This window comes from Dermacentor variabilis, chromosome 5, assembly GCF_050947875.1.
Source record: "Dermacentor variabilis isolate Ectoservices chromosome 5, ASM5094787v1, whole genome shotgun sequence".
Taxonomy (NCBI): domain Eukaryota; kingdom Metazoa; phylum Arthropoda; class Arachnida; order Ixodida; family Ixodidae; genus Dermacentor; species Dermacentor variabilis.
Genome location: NC_134572.1, coordinates 10232288 through 10249901, shown reverse-complemented (window position 1 = coordinate 10249901; position 17614 = coordinate 10232288). Strand labels below are relative to the sequence as shown.

General features: G+C 44.5%; 1 protein-coding gene across 4 annotated transcripts in view; it reads right to left on the bottom strand.

Moving 5' to 3' along the window:
- bru3 (CUGBP Elav-like family member bruno 3) overlaps positions 1-17614 on the bottom strand; it is a 424616-nt gene that overhangs the window by 46552 nt on the left and 360450 nt on the right. For all 4 annotated transcript variants that reach the window (XM_075691691.1, XM_075691687.1, XM_075691689.1 and 1 more), the window contains exons 4-5: positions 16082-16161; positions 762-905 (exon numbers count right to left, since the gene is read on the bottom strand). In XM_075691691.1, the coding sequence (XP_075547806.1) occupies positions 762-905; positions 16082-16161 (224 nt within the window). The remainder of the gene's footprint in view (positions 1-761; positions 906-16081; positions 16162-17614) is intronic.

Below are 17614 nucleotides of genomic sequence, written 5' to 3'. Positions count from 1 at the left end.
ATTGTCTAACCGCATGAAATTATGGACCAACGGCACTCTTGAATACTTGAGTCTCTTATGTGCAGGGTAAGCCTTCAAACTTGACATAATGAAGTTTGGGCTATTTGTCAATGTATAAAATGACATTATTTTTTTATTTCTAGCCTTGGCTATGCGTTGCCCGAATTTACAGGTATAACGTCGCTAGAACAAGGTGGCATAATGTTAACGTGGCGTCACCCCCAATTTTGTCGCTTCTACTGTGTTTCCTGGAAAACCACTGATTAAATGGCAGAAAATGTCATCCACCTGACGTATTGTACTTGCTATCTACCCAATTAAAACACACTTTTCTTTAAATTAATATTATTGAAAACACGCGGACATGACACTGCACTGACAAAGTCAGTTGGCGTCCCCGTCACTTCGTACTGCTACACATACTGAGAAACTCCTCCACATGATGCTGAATTTTGTCGGGATTACTAGGATATATATCACAGCCTCTCTCGAAAGAAACGATTATTTGGTAGTGTAAATGTTGTGCACGTCGTGTCGTGCTTGTAGAACTTATGGCGCTGGAAAGCTTCTGAGAAGTTCACCAAGCGTTCAAAAGCTCGAACAAGGGGTCATCTCCCTCTCCAGTAAGAGGAGCAGCCTAGCATTCACTGAGTCCGCTGAGTCATGTGCGCAGAGTACTTGTTTCTTTCGACAAAGGCTTTGTCTCCTGGATGAGGCGACCGCGAAAAATTGCGCGCCCGTTTGCATACACGGAAGAGTACCTGCGCGTAGGCCCCGTACGCGCCAAACTGGTTGAAGATGAAAGGGTTGAGGAGGCCCATGTTGCCCGCCATCTGCTGCATTCGCCGAAGCTGCCGCTCTTTCTCGGTGTCGGCAAATTTCACCACTAGACTAGACGACGCACCCTGTAATAGAAGAAGACACACCCGAACTCTTGAGAAAGAGGATCATCGCTGAATTCACACTCAGAGAAAGATCAGTAAATAAAGGAGATGCCAGGGGTCATGCGCATTTACAACGCACGATGAAGTACATTAAACGGACTCCAGCACAATACATATCACATATAAAACAATACAAGTCTAGTGCACGTTCAATATACTTCTAATGAAGTATGAGGTGCTTGTAAAACGAGCGGCGCCAATGAAAAAAGAAAACCGCGCAAATTTATTTCTAAATATCATGGGTAGATCTATCGCGCGTCCGACACGTCATTCAGCTCGGATCACAAGCGTGTAGAGAAATCAGGCAATACTACGCAAATGAGAAAAGACGGCCGGAGGGGCTCAAATGCCGCGCGCCACGGTTACGCAAGCGAAGCTGGACAGTCGCTCCCTCGGCAAGCCCAGGGTTACTCGTACGTAGTAGAAGGGCACGGTGACACAGACGTCGCAGAAGATTGTCCAGCGAGCCTTTTATAACTTCCTCATGTGGCAAACACGAAGCCGGCGAGCGCGGCGCCACGAAACGACATCGTAGATTAAATATGACGTCCATCTAACATATCTCTGTGACCATGTTGCGCGGTATAAAGCAAGCGTGGCTGCAGATATCGTATGACTTTCCGAGCATTTCTGTCCGTTCTGCGAAGACGGCCCAACATGTGCGCGTGCGTGCGTGCGCGATACACAAAAACGACGATGCTTTGACGAATACACGATGGCATGACTAATGACTTATTGCCCTATGGTAGATAAATGTTACCACTTATTCCCTTACTACTAGAATCAATGCTGACCGTAGTGCGCTCGGTCATCTGGTAAATACTTGTTGCTGGACTAGTTGGTTTGTTACTAGACGTAATACGGTGTTACTACGATGTAATAGGATGCCAAACAAGATAAGATCACGACGTGACAGAGCGTCGACAAGCGCGCTTTCTTTCTGTCGTGGTCCTACTTCACTTTGTTTGGCGTCCTACAAAACCGTGAAGGGTAAGCTGGGCTTCTCCCGATGGCATTGCAATGGCACAGCACCTCCCACGAGTCAAGAACGGAGGAAAGTGGCACGCACCAGGTTTTGTGAGTGGATCGTTGCTATGCGACGTGACGCCAACCGCCTCAAATCACTAGCTCGCACGAAAGAAAGGAGAGTTGTCCTTCTATTGTGCCATGAAAATAATTAAACTGGGACCGACTGGGTTGAGCATCGCGTTACTCTGCTAAGGAACCCTGGCTTCGATTCCACTACGACGTGATTTTGTTTTTAACTGAGGACGCCCTAGGGGAACGAGACAAGAATCTACCTACGCACCGCAAGGTACCTGTTCCAGGTAAAAAATGCCTCGCATTTAAGTTCTTAGCATTAAAAGAAGCAGCTTAGAGAGAGCGAGTAGCGGGATAGCTCTCTGAAGGACGTAACCTCTGTGCTACGTGAATGTCGGGAATAAAGCGGCAGGTCCACGGTTTTGCAAGAACCTGGCTCGCCTAGGATGCGCCGTCGCGCGGTGACTAAAGGGGCGCGCTTTCCGATAAACCGTTTTTTTTTTTTTTGTTCGGCCGGAAGAAGCTTCCTGCGGAGATGCGGTTCAGTATCCACCCTGTGCTGCTTGCATAGGGAGCTGCTGGAAGTGGGCAAACCGTTACTCTGTGCGCTGGCATGTCACGCACTCGACAAAGAGCCCAGACGAGCGAGCAGCTCTATGCGCGCACGCTCGCTCGTTACCTGTAAGTGACGCTGGCGTCGCAGGCCCTTTGACCGAGTTTCGCGCGCGGCGTGCGCAACCTCGCGGGGGCGCTCCTGCGTCGCCAGTTGAGCGCGGCTGCCGCACACACCGCACGTTGCTTGAAGAGCTTCGCTGGGCTTTTCCACACGGCCATTGTCGGTGGCCGAGTGCAGCCCCCAATTTCTCCAGCGGCGCGAGGCGCCGTCGGCGTCAATGAAAGAGCGCGGGTCGCTTCCTTTGTGCGCGCGTCAGGCCAGGATTTTGCCCGTGGGCGGCTTCGGGCACGGAGGAGTCCTGCCCTCGTACGTATACGGGGGTATCTCGTTAAGAAGGCAGTCGCTAGCGCACGCTAGGCACGGCCGCCTCGTGCCCCCTTCATGCCGAGACAACGACCCCAGTCCGGCTGTCGCCTGAGCTGGCAGGACTTCGGCGTCATTTATCTTTTGGCCTGGCTTGCGGAATTTCTCCCCGAACTAACGGCGCACGCCCTTAGGAAAAAAAAACGACCGTATACACAAAGAATGCCGTCATAGGGTAGCACCTCAATTGTTTTTTTCAGCGGTGAGTAAAATGTGCGTGATTAGCTTGAACAAAATGAGCGTCACGGTTATACTTTTTGATGATCGAGAGGAGCAGGCAACGAATTGAGACAAATGGGGGAACGGATCTCTCAAAGGTCCCTACGCATCTCGAAAGGCTTGCGAGAAGGTTGTGCAACATCAGGCGTCCATGAAAGATAGACAAGGCAGGCACACTTATTCGGCAGGTACTGAATAGCCAATGAATCTTGTCGTGAAGCTCACTACTGCTCCGGGTAACAATATTTAACGAGGGATTCGCCAAGCTGGATAACGCCTTTGTATATATATATATATGTATATATATATATATATATATATATATATATATATATATATATATATATATATATATATATATATATATATATATATATATATATATATATATATATATATATATATAGGTGTGCAAAGTAAAGGTGTACAAAGTTGGTGTGTGTGTGTGTGTTTGTTTGTTTGTTTGTGTTTGTGTGTGTATTAATCAAGCACACTAAACGCCATTTGTCGGTATCACGATTTGAGAAAAGAAAAATGAGCACTTAGATAGCACAATAAGCAAAACGAAAACAGTATTGCTCCACAGGAAATAGAAGAAGTAGAATTCATCAACACCACGTTGCGTATCAGTATGCAGCAAGTACTTTAGTTTGTTAGCAAATTCATCGTGATTGCACTGGGAGGCGAGTTCAGCTGGCAGTTTATTCCAATATCCAATAGTAGATGGCAAGAAAGTGTTGACCGATATTGGGGCGTAAGTTTAATACGGGCAAACGCGGGTTGTCCCCTGAAAGGAGTGAGCGATTCGAGCGAAGACCAGACAGCCTTATTTGATGTGGGCTTCTCTGAATAGCGAAGGTCGCGATAGAGCAGCTGAAAGTAAGATAGCAATGTAACAAGTCTTCGTTTTTCAAGTGAGCACAAATTTAGAGATGATGTAATCTCAGTTACGCTAAAATAGTGAGAATATTTTTCCGTGACAAGTCCAGCAGCACCATTCCGTGGCAACTCAAGTTTGTTGGCAAGGCGTTCGTGATTTCCAAATAACAGCGGTGTATTCCACTTGCGTTCTAACTAAGGTATCGTAAGATATATATAGAGTTTGGTGACTTAGCTTGCCAAGTCCGGCTGTCGCCTGACAACATTGAGGGTCTTGGACGCTTTGATAGCTTCGGAATAAATGTGCTAATGCCATGCAAAAGGCCCAGATATTTCAGTCAGGTAACTATCTCAAAAGTAGCGTTATTAACAGTGTAGAAGCAGGCCTATGGTAGACTGGTCGTAATAAATGTCACAATTTTTGTTTTGGAAATGTTTATCGCAGTATGCCACTTCTCGCACCACAACTTCAAGGTACGACTGCGGATAATTAGTATTATTAGAAATAATAAAAATGGTACCGAAACTTTGATAATTGTCTACTAATGCGTAAGCATTCTTTGGCTCGGCTGCTACTTCGCTTTCGCTTACTTATTTAGCTAGCTTATGCATGTCTACCCGTCGCTACCAATCATCTACTATTACATTATTATAACGATTACATGTGTCAACTTCTTTATTTTTCTTTTTTTTTACGACCTTCACGGGGCGATGGCGATGTAACCCCTCCCCCCCCCCTTTTTTTTTGTGTGTGTGTGGCTCACAGAGACATCCGTCTGCCATGCTGCGGTCCATGGTTGGAATCCCGGTCAGAAGTATTCCTTTTTTTAACACTACCAGTCATCTACTATTATGCTATTATAACGATTACATATGTTAGCTTGACTAATTATGCATTTATTTTGCCGATATAAGGCGTCACGGGATAAAGAAATATTGTTGGGGTACTCGTCAAAGAACGTTGTTTAGTTAATTTGGGTTCAATGGCACAAAGACAACTAAGGTCATGCTGCGCCAGTCACAAGACAAAATGAAACGTAACCTTAGAGCAGTTACACCTGTGTTACACTGTATTACATTATAGTTGGTGTAAATAACAAGTTGTCTCTAAAAAGTGGAACAGGTTAGTAAATGGCACTAGGGGGTCATCTGCCAGTAATAGGGCAGGGTGTAAAGGCATATGTAAATTATATACGTTGTATAAAATCTTCCGTCGCTGTGTTTAAAGTGTGGAGATGTTATAAGGATACGTATTACTGTAAGAGGTTCATCGCATTTTTGCAAGTCGGCGGGTTTTCTTTTCGGAGGAGAAAGTTGTGTGTTAGATGTGCGTGTCCAATCCGAAGTCGACACAGGATCACCTCACAGAAGTGTTGCTGGTGAGTGCACGACTTCCACTCACCAATTAAGGCGTTTAGTAAGATGTAGCTTGCTGCTTACACAATGGTCCCATTATTGTTGCCATTTTGACATTAAGGCCTTCCTAATTGCAGTGATACTATCCTTATATGGAAGGGTTGTGTTTCTCATGCATTTTTGCTCTGCCATTAATGCACACTATCCGCTGCTTCATTGCCCAGTATACCGCATGACATGGCTTGGTACCCAGCAAAACCTAACTGACCGGCCGTATTTGTTTGATGTTACAATGTTTAAAATATCCCCTATCAGGGGTTCACATTCGGATTTCATGTGAAGAGCCTTTAGCGTGCTTAATGAATCAGTGTATATGACTGTTTTTTCGTGTTTTTCAGCGATGACCTCTTTAACCACAGTCCATATTGCATAGATTTCAGCTGTGTATACGGAGGCGTGCTGTGGCAAACGAATACTTCTTTCCCAGTTTTTCTTGTCCCCCCCTCCCCCCCCCACCTACGTATTCTTTTGTTTTAGAGCCATCAGTGTAATATTCCATGTAATCTTTATATTTATCTTGAAGAGCTCGGAATTCTCGTATGATCTGTTCGTGCGGGGTGTCATTTTTCTTTAGAGGTACCAATGCCCAATCACATAACCGCATAAATTCGCACCACGTGGGTAGTCGTTGGCCATTTAGCAATCTGAAGGAGGTCATCAGAAATGTCGGAATCACGACAGTATTCCTCATATCACAGAAGAGGAGGTCTAAACATGTTCGGTTTATTTGTGTAGTGTAATCGTGAGTTGCACTGTCTGACGATGTTGTAGCATATGCGTTGTGGTGAGGACTGGATTTTGAGTATGTAGGAAAAAGTTAGTAACGCTCTGCGATACTGTAAAAGAGGCTCATTAAATTCAACGTGTAAACTCTGGACAGGTGATGTTCTGTAAATACAACTTGCCAGTCGGTAGTCCTAGGTTATGAACTGGATCAAGTCGTCGGACGTAAGAATGTCTGGCTGAACCATATATGATGCTATCGTAGACTAATACGCCACGTATCAAAGTGTGGTATATGCGTAGCAGGCACTTACGGTCAGAGCCCCAGCGCTTCCGGTAGAGGACATTGAGGATGTTAAGTGCATTTTTCGCTTTAATTTTGAGGCTATTTATGTGCGCGAGAAAGTTAAACTTTTTATCAAACAGAACACCCAGAAACTTGTGTTCTTGTTTTACCAGCTTCCTGTAGCTTAAGGATGGGATCTGTTTGTAGGCCTCTTTTTTGTGAAAAGACAACACTAACAGTTTTTTCACTTGAGATGCAAAAACCGTTTTCAGATGCCCACTGCGTTAGTTTATTCAAAGTAATTTGAATTTCCCATTCGCAGGTTGCCAGGTACGATGCACGACACGCAAATGGTAGGTCATCCACATATAATGAGCGCATTACAGAGGATCTAATTACATTACTGACCGAGTTCATTTTCACCACGAACAGTGTTGTGCTTAATACGCCTCCCTGTGGCACACCATTTTCTTGAATGAATACACGTGGCAGCATCATTCCTAAACGCACTTGGAATGTTCGGTCTCACATGAAATCGGCTAGACATTTGAGCATTCTACCACGGATTCCTAATTCCGCTATGCCCCTTAAAATACCAAACATCCATGTTGTGTCGTACGCATTTTCTAGATCAAAGAAAACAGTGAAGCAGTATGGCTTGTGCAAAAAGGCTGCACGTATCTCGTGTTCTAGCCTAACTAGGTGATCTGTTGTAGAGCAACCTTTCTTGTGCCCGCACTGATGGTTATCTAGCAGGTTCTCGGTTTCAAGAACGTATGTAAATCTTATGTTTATGATGGCTTCATAACACTTTGCAAGGCAACGTGTGAGTGCTATAGGTCTGTAGCTGGTTGCTGCAGCCGGAGGTTTTCCAACTTTCAAGAAAGGGATCATGATGGCTTTCTTACACTCATTGGGCATTTTTCCCGTTTCCCAGATTATATTAAAAAAAACGAAGCAAGGTTTCAACTGCTTTAGGAGGTAGGTGAGCGAGCATTTCGTCCGGACTCTGTGTACTCTGTCCGGACCAGGTGCTGCTTTTTTGCCAGTGGTGAGTACTCTATTGATTTCCGGGAGCCTTAAGGGGGCTTTATACGATCTCTCTGAGCTTTCTGTGGTCGGAAGCTTTAGTTTTTCTGCTGATTGCTTATATTTTAGGAATGTAGCGGAATAGTTTACTGAGCTTGAGATGTCACGAAAATGCTGCCCTAATATCTCTGCTTGTTCTTCTAAATTTGTTTGCGTGCCTGGACGTGAGAGTATGGGGCTAGTGTAAGAACCCTAATTGCCTCTAAACTTACGAAGCTGATGCCACATTCTATTGGATGTTATCGAGCTACTTATTGACGAAGCATAGTTTTCCCATGACTGTCTTTCGGCTTGTCTCCGCGTGTACCTGGCTTTCGCCTTTGCTTTTTTAAAAGACAGTAGATTATCTTGTTTTGGGTATCGCCGAAAGATACCGCACACTTTGTTTTGTAATTTTTTAGTTTTTGTACATTCATCTGTCCACCAGGGTATTAATTTTTTTCCTAAGAAGACGGAGGATTGCGGAATCGTCTGCTCTGCTGCGGCAAGTATATAGGCAGTAATCTTTTCGTTCATTTCATCTATTGTTAGATCAGCAGATATGTCATCCACACTGGTCTTTTCGCTGTACAGAGGTCAGTCTACTAGATGAAGTTTCCAACGAGGTGATCTCGACGGTATTGCCTGGAAAGGACATAATTTTTTTAATGATACCAGGCATATGGTCATTACCATAGGGATTGTCGACAACAACCCATTTAAAATCGATAAGGAGAGATGGAGAGCACAGCGCCAGATCTAGACAGCTCATAGCTCCTGTTCTTGGGCTAACCAATGGCATAACATACTAACCAATGCCATAACATATGTCATTGCTTAGTATAAAATCTTGAAGTGTTTGTCCCCTGGTGTCACTTGTTCTACTACTCCATAACGTGTTATGTGCGTTAAAATCACCCGCTATTAAGAAAGATTCAGGTATCTGGTTTAATATTAACTCCCGATCTCTTACAGTAAAATGTGGATGTGGTGGAATGTATATTGAGCAAATGGTGATGGTTTTGTGTGCTAAAACAGTGACAGCGACGGCTTCTATGTGACTATTAATGGCAACTTCTCTAGCTGCAATATGGCTCTGCAGAACAATGGCTACACCACGCGAGCGCCGATTCGCTTGAGTACGGTCGCGCCGTACAACTGCCTTTTAAAATGTTTTTGTCCCTTTCGTCTAGGTTTGTTTCCTGTAAGCACAAGGTCACAGGAGAGAAGTTACTTAATATGTCTTTGATGTCACCTAAGTTGTGTAAGAGCCCTCTACAATCCCAGTGGATCATAAAAGCAATTTTGAAATTGAAAGGTAGAAAATGGCATCAAAAGTGAGTGAGAATAAGAAATATGTTAGGTGACACAGATCTAAAGAAGGCTGATACGAAGGAGCGATAACTTTTAGCTTATCGCTTTCTTATATGAAGTGGTTATTGGAACTTTATCCCTCTTTTCGCGCTCGAGAGAGTGCTTGCCCTTCGGCGTCGATGGCACCGGAGCTTTTGGGTAGACCTCCATCGCTCTCTCTGAGGTGCTGGAAGGTTGGGCGCCGAGACACGTGTCTCGGGTTTTGGGGTTCGTTTAATTCTAGGGCACAGCGGGACTGGTGTCTGCAGGGCCTTCGAAGAGTGTGTAGCAGCATTGGCTGCTGCCCACCACGCGGGCGGGACGTGTCAGTGCGGCACCACTGCCCGTGGGCTCGGAGGAGTCCTGAGCCCTCTGTGACGCTCCCCCCACCTGCGTCACATCGGCATAACTTCTGAGCGAAAGGTATGACAATCGCTTTCTTGCCTCAAAGAACAAGATTTTTTTCTTTAACAGTTAGTGCAATTACCTATTTTCCTTTTTTTCAGCAAGGGCAAGACTGCGAGTAAACTGGGTGATCTCCTTTGCAGTTAATGCAATGTGGGGAAGAAGTGCAGTTGCGAGACTGATGATCGTTGGAGCTCCATTTAGCACAGGTTGTTTGACCTCGGCCCGCATGTGAAGCAGGTCCAAAGCTTTGCCACTTGAAACATCGTCTCGGGTTCGGGATATATGGTCTCACGTTTACTTTTACATGCCCTGCATCCAGCGAGGCAGACATTACGCTTGTTACAAAGGTAAATATAACATGTTTTGTCGGGATTTCTTGGTTATTTCTGCGGTTGACAATTCTTTGTACTTTGGTAACATTTTGTTCCTGGAGACCTTCCAGCAGTTACTCATCGCTCAGGCAAATAGTCTTCCTCTGATATTACTCCCCTGCTTGTATTAAGTGTCCTGTGCGGTGAAACTGTCACTGTCGTGTCGCCAATGCTGGTAAGTTCCGAGAGCTTTTGCGCCTAATCTTTGTCATTTAGTTCTAGGAAGAGGTCCCCGCTAGACATTTTTGAAGCTTTGTATGTCGGTCCGATTTCGCCTTTCAGGCACTTGGCCACGAGGAATGGAGAGAACTTTCTTACTGGAATGTTGTTTTCGCTGTGGACTACATAGTACTTCGGGAAAGATGGTGCGTTCCTCCGAAAGAATTGGAACAGTGCTTCCGTGCGGCATCTTTTTAGACGCCGATCAATGACGACAGAAGTTTGCGCTGCCATAGGAAAATGTGTATGTTCGGCAACAGCGCCGACCGCCCACCACGGTGCCCAAGCAGGGTACGTGACAGAGCTTGTGTACAAGCCTGCACAACGCCAGCCGTATGCCGTCATTATGACCAAATATGACATAAGCTAGGACAAGGTTAACCCTTGCTGCCAGGAAGCTTGGAAGTAATAAAGAAATGAGAAGGAGACAGGAGAAATGGAAAGTGAGAGAAAGACGAAGGTTGGAGGGAGAGAGAGACAGGAAAAGGCAACTACCGATTTCTCCCGGGTGGATCAGTCCGGGGGTGCCATCTACGTAAAGCCGAGGTCAAAGGGGTGTGTTGCCGCCGCCGATGGGTCTTAAAGGTCCAAACGCCCAGCATTGGCTGAACCCCCAGAATCCCCTTTTCCCCGGACACGGCAAAGCCGCGCACGGTTAGACGCTGGAGGGTCCAACCCTCGTGTGCTCGCGTACGTGGTGTCGCAACGCACAAAACGCCTGCTCACACAGACGCCCCTGCGGAACGTCGAACAACGCTTACGCATTAATATTTCTGTAAATAACAAAGGCGTCAGCAAATAAGCTGGCACTGGAAGCATATTTATCGCTTAGGTGATTATTATAAACGAGCAACAGGGTTGACCCAAGCACCGAACCTTGACGCCCACGAGACTTTACGGGCGTTAATGCTGAGCAAGATCCAGTTGCAGAAGCAAGCAGCTGTTGTCTATCTAGAAAGTGAATGACCGAGTTCACAAATTTCTGCTTGGCAATTTTTATTATAATACGGTTATGAGCCCCGTTACGAAACGCTTTTTCGAGTCGATGAATACAGTGTGTATTCTAATTAGGTTGTCTACAGAGTCGTAAAGGTCAGAAATAATTCAAATAGCTGTGACACGCAGGAGCGTCCACGCAAGGACCCCTTTCGGTTTGGTAAAAATGTAATTGTGCTGATCCGAATATATCATCGTTGCAGATAAAGAGGTGTGTTTAAAAATCAGGCTCCGTTTGTTAATGAGACGGGCCTGTAATTTATGAGGGTAGATGGTATCCAGATTCGATTATAGGTATAACACGAACAATTTTTCATGCATCTGGCAAGTATCCTGTATCAATAAAATGCTGAAAAGTCGCAGTGAGATTGCGAGCTATCACTGGTTTAACTAGCTTGTGCAGTTTGGGGCATATACCGCCAGTACCAGGGGCTGAATTATTTGGTATAGGATTAATAGATAGTTCTACTCCTTGCGTAAGCACAATGTCGTTCATGGTCACATTTATATGTGGGGGATTGGAGTTCCATTGGTAAACAGGGAGCTCAAAATTTTTAAATTTGCAAGCTGGTCAATCGAACGGATCTTCAAGCGTTTGCATGTATTAACAAAATTATACTTTATGAAAAATATACTTGCACGCCTTTCCTAATTTGTGATAGTAAAATTGTACAGACAACCAGGAAAAGTGAAAACGGACATAAGAGCTCGCAAAAACGCACATATGATGTGTATACTGACGCACACCACTCATCACATCGCTTTATTTTTCCTTAAAGACCCCTTTTGGGGGTGTTACATAAGAGGTGGGGTTTATAAAATGCAGGCATTTACAGGGGTCGAAAATGTTGATGGGCAGGTTATGGCAGCGACATAATGGAGAAGGCCGTTCCAGTCAGTTGCTGCTCATTGAAAAAAATAAGTTCATGAAGGTGGTGGTACGAGCTCGTGGGCGCAACGCTCGAATAGGGTGAGCGATGCGATGGGATCTGCGTGGTGGGGTGCGCGGATGTATGGTTCTTGTCTTAGTGATGAATGAAAAAACTTGTTATTCAAGACAAGACTGGCAATATGGCGGCGAGAAGAAAAATTAAACAAATCTGATTACAATTTTAGACATGATATGCTAACGTCGTATCAGTATGAGCTTGAGTGAATCAACCTGGTAGCCCGGTTTTGTACAGCTTCGATGGCATTTGTTAAATGTGCTTGATGAGGGTTCCAGATGGCCGATGCGTATTCCAGTTTAGTTGTGATGAGTGAAATGCAACCTTATAGACTGACATGTTGTGGAGTTTCCCGCTGCTGACGTCTCAAGAAACCTAGTGTTTTATTAGCCGATGATATCAGGTTAGACACGTGTAGACGCCACGATAAATCTTCAGAAATGGTGATATGTAAGTATTTGTAAGACTGAACGAAGTCAACAGGGGAGCTAGAAACAGTATATTCGAAAACAAAGGGTTTGCATACATATGCCCTTTCACGTCTTTCCTTCTTTTTTGACCGACTTTACGCACTTCTTAAGCAAATCGTACGAAATGCACGTTTGTAAACAGGATGCACTTATATGCCTCTTTTCTTGGACCCTCATTTCTTTTTATCTGCCATAATCTTTCTTGTCACTGCATTTTTCATTGCAAGGTTGTTTTCCCCATTGAAATGCTACACGAAGTCAACATAAAAGCCGCATAAGATTAACACGCCTAGGATGTCGAGGCGGCTTCAGCAATGTAAATTGGTTGAGCTTAGAGATCAGGCGGAGAGGTTGGGAGCATTTGCTTCGCCCTACAACGCGCTATGAGCGATCAAAATTCCTTTGAAAAGTAACAAGTTGTTGAGCACTTAATCTTCAGTAAGCTAGTTGCATTCATCAAAAATCTAAGCCCGCATTTAGGTGGAACTTCAACCATGTCCCCTCTTACATGGGATGACTTGCACCGTTTAACCATGCACGTACTTAGATCATAAACTTAGGCTTTTTTGCACCTTCGACATCGTATAACTTCGAGCTTAACTTCGTAAGGTGGCGACATAAATATAAGTCCAAGACTTGGCCAATGTCTTTTCGCGAGTTTTATGCTATTACTCATTCACAATTTTAGCGCTGTGACACATTCATTCCGCAGATGACACGGACGTACTCTTTATTCGCATAATCATAACGCGCACAGTGGTTGGTGTTGTTCACCTTGTCGCAGTCGTTGACGTTACTCCATTGGCCAGCGTAGACCCAGGTAAGGAAGAGGCGGAAATGCGTTTTGGGAGAGGAAGACAATGGACGGATGCAATCGAATTCAGCCGCATGTGCTTTACTTTTTTCTTTTCGCTGGCTACGCCCACGCAGAATATTCGACATTGATCGGAACCCGATCGTGAGAGTATGTACATAAGAAATGCAAGACTGTATGGGTGTGCAAACAGCGGATCTCGAAACCGATTTCAGTGTGGTATTTACCGAATGTCCCTCCCGCTCAGTGAAAATGCAATCAGCGTCGCATTTTCTGCACAAACACGGATTCGAATGCGCGGTTTTGGAAGCGCGTAATTGTTTGGATTCTAACGATGGCGAACGCAGCACTATTTTGACTAACGTCGGAGACAAATACGCTTCCCTCGATCGATCCTTTGATCTCTGCTGTTCTGCGCAGAGAGTATTCCATTCGATATTTAGGATAACATAAGTTTTGCCACTTTAGAGAAAACAGGCAGGCGTGAAAAACTTGAAGAGCTCGAGGTCAACCAATGACAATAATTAATTATCCTAGTGCTGGAGAATTTTAACGACGTGCAAGGACACGCATAAAATATACTTTGAAGATTAGGATGAAGGAAAAAAATAATTTTCTAGGGGATTAAACGGATGAAATGGTGATCCTGCGCCATTCACCTGTTCCGGTAGCGCAAGTCGAGGTACACCGAGGGTAAGTACAAATGATTACGTGCAGAACAGGACGTGGTGCGCACAGCGATAATCCTTTGGAGATAGAAAACTCTACGTAAATAGCAGATGCACGCAGGGGAGTCCTGAGCAACCTTTCGCTTCTTCCGTGTAAACTGGGGCTGCGCCCTTGTGACTGTATTAAAACTATGAAACAAAATGGAAGGCATTCCACACATGAACGTTTGCGGATGAAATTCGATTACTGTGGCAATTCTACAAAAGTTTCACCACCTGGTGACACGTAAAGAACGAATATCAGACTGCATCAAAGTCGGTGTGCAAAAGAAATATGCAGTGGCAGATCAGTTTTGCGGAATCCCGCAAGATGGAGGAAAGTTCATGAAAGGGAATATTATCATGTACCGGATTATAGCACGCAGCTACAAAGGAAACTTGGAAACCCATACAGGTTTGTCAGATATAAAGCTCCGAACTTGAATAATTCGTCCTAGTCCGGGGTACTTGCTGTTTCCCCTTTCAGAACTGCGTATTACTTAGAAATAAAGCTTTACTAAAATCAATTAAATTTACTTGAAGCTTTAGTTAAATATTGAATTATTTTCCTCAAATAGCTTTCCTTACGCACAGCGGGACTAATCTACGCAGTAGTGCAGGCAACGCGAAGCAACAAGGGCCGAGACGTGTAACGGATTCGCACTGCCTTGCCTTCACCATGGAACAGCACCAACTCGTCCAAATGTCAACCTTGCTACAGTATAAAGTACGTGTGGTGCCAATGCGTTTCCTGGCGTGCTTTGAAGATGGATACGTCAAAACTGGCACCCGTCTCAGCAGATTTGCTACTAAGCAGGCCTGCTCTCAGCATTGAAAGCCTTCCTCGGAGCGGTTGCAGAGTAACCACTGCCATTTAGTTAGTCAGCAAAGTGAAGATAATGGTTGTTTGATTCATAATGTTTAACTTTCCAAAGGAGCACTTTGGCTACAAAAAGATCTTTCCGGAGGGCTCCAGAGTAATTTTGTCCGCCTGTGGGTTCTTCAAAGGCGCACATAAACAAAGCATGTGAGCACTTCTGCATTTTGTCTGCCTGGGAATGTGGCCGCTACTGGCTCGAATCGAACCCGTGACCTTACGCCGAGTAGCACAGTGTCGTAGCCACTGAGCCACCGCGATGACTAAAATTAAAAGTTAGAACTTGTCTGCCACTTTAAGGAATGCAAAGTAATTAGAAGTAATTAATAAATCGGCTACTGGCAAATAAAAATATGTGGTGAAGAAGTAAGCAAAACAAAAGACAGATGATTTACTCCAGAACTTGTACACTTTCACTGCAAAGAAAAAGAAACATTCTGCCCATAAGAAAACTTATTATCAACCGAGGATCACGGACAGTAGTTCCAGTTATAAACAAGATCACCCGTGACAGTTACAAGAAATTAACACATCCGAACACTGGTTCAACATGTTGCCCATGCTGGTAATTTAGTGGAAGAAAAAAAAAAGGGCGAAAAAAATGAAGCTATTTTTGACCTACCGCTGCTGAGAGTAGACGAAATAAAATATTTTAATTACGCTTGTAAATGTAATATTCTCCTTCTAGATGTCTCGAAAATGCAACGTGAAGCTTCGTTTCGGCAGGCAGAGAAATACAAGTTAGAAACAAAGAAATATAACAAACAGCATGAAACGCGCCTTATCTCTCCTGCTGTGCAAGTAACAATATTTCAGAGCAGCGAGCCTTAAAGACTGAGAAGCTCTGTGGGAAACTAAATGCGTGAATGCAGTGGAGTCGACTTTCACGCTGGTATGGCTGATTTTGTTCCTTCCTTGAGTAGCGTGGAGTCTAGTACTTTAAAGAAAAACAATACGGGCACTACGCACAATAAAATTGGCAGTGTATTTTCCAGGCAAGAACACTTGATTTACATTTGTGAGTAACCTGAATCAAGTCCTGCTGCTGCTTGCGGTGCATTGCTGCTCCAAAATTGGACCTTAAAAGTCAAACAACAATAATGCTTGTCAGTTGAGGCAAGAACGGCGTTAGAAGTGAGAAGCTGAGGGTGGGAGAGAGAGAGAGAGAGGGGGAGGGGTCTGTCTTGCGCATCTGGAAGCACAACACACAAAGGCATGCGTAGCGTCCTTGCAGGTGCCGCCCTCCCGCGCGGGCAGAAAGACTCGTCCCTAGACATGCATGATCGAACAAGCAGTGCGCTTACCGGCATTGTCTGGCTGCCGTGGAGAGCATTGATAGCTGCCTGTGCTTCAGTGTGTGTACTAAACTTGACAAATGCGCAACCTGCACGAGAAAAAGAGAACGCAACACTCGGATGAGCGCAATGTTTCAATACCATGCGACGCTCGAGTTTTGCAGCATACGCAGGCAAAACTGACAATTAAACAAGCGCACATGGCGAACAACCTATTGGCGCATTCCAAGCGGCTCTGTTATATCAAATGAACAGCGCCTGCCGGGTGGACGAAAGGTGACACGTAATATAACAACTTGGAGTTTTTGGCGTCACTGCACTGCCGACAACAGGTTTTTCGCGTATAGTGTTGGTCAACTCGTTGCCAGCATAAGGACTGAAAGTCAGGAAAAAAAAAGAGAATAGCGGATGCAGTAAAAGTGCGGGCTAACAGCGGTGAGAGCCCAGATTTCAATTCCTTTACAGTTTGCAATAGGTACAGTACAGTCCGCTCCTAATGGGAACGCTCACTCTGTCTTCCACCATCCATTATTTCTGAGGTATGGGAAATACTCCTACGCAATATATTTTGTGCATAGATGTTTAGATGTTTTATCAGCGACACATCTTTTAGACAAAGTTGATGAGCTGTCGCAGTTCCACTGCTTTTGCTGCGAGGTAAATGCCACCTCTAGGAAGTGTAACCCACGTACGTTAGCAGAAAGGTAATAGCAAGTAGGCAGCCCAAGTTCATATGGAAACAAATAATTCGCTATGCTATACACTTTGGAGTTTCCCACAGCGAAGAATTCAAACAAGGAAATGTACACACACAAAACATACACTCAGAAATATATGTATGAGCAACACGTCGACAAAACAGGGCACAAGCGACAGGCAAACAAAATACACAAGTGAAAGTCGGCTGAAGTACGAAGTAAGGTCACAATTCATGCTTTTTTAGGCTCCCAGTACCAACTGCTATAGACGGGCCACTATCAATAAACAGTCCTTTATTCTTCCGGCTGTCTTCTTATAATGGGAATGCATACAAAAATGCCCTAATTTACCAAATCAGTGTGTACACGCATATCAAAGAAGAGCGATATATAAAAAAAATTGGCAGGCACTTCACTAATATTATCTGCCACTTATGCGATAATATGAGAACAGTGAAACAAACCGTTATGAAAGCAATATTAATGAACATATCACTTCGGAGCATGCTTATAAGTTATTTATGAAAGAAAACAAGAGTACAGGCGTATGATCTTGACGATGATGAGCAAGAATCTGACATTGGAACTAAAACCGCAGCGAGTTAATAAAGTCAGCCAAGCTGTATCGCAGATTTTGAGGCTTTAGCTGTGGGCAAGGGAAGGTTGTACGTTTGTCAATTTTGGTGTCGTGCCCTGCGTACAGGTGTAAAAGCGCGCCGACAATGTTAATTCGACTCAATATTTCATCTCTGATGTCAATTTCTTATCTCTGATCTAACCACGCGCTCTCAAGTCATTCAGCGACTGGGACACAATAAACGGAGACAGCGCACGTTACACGCAC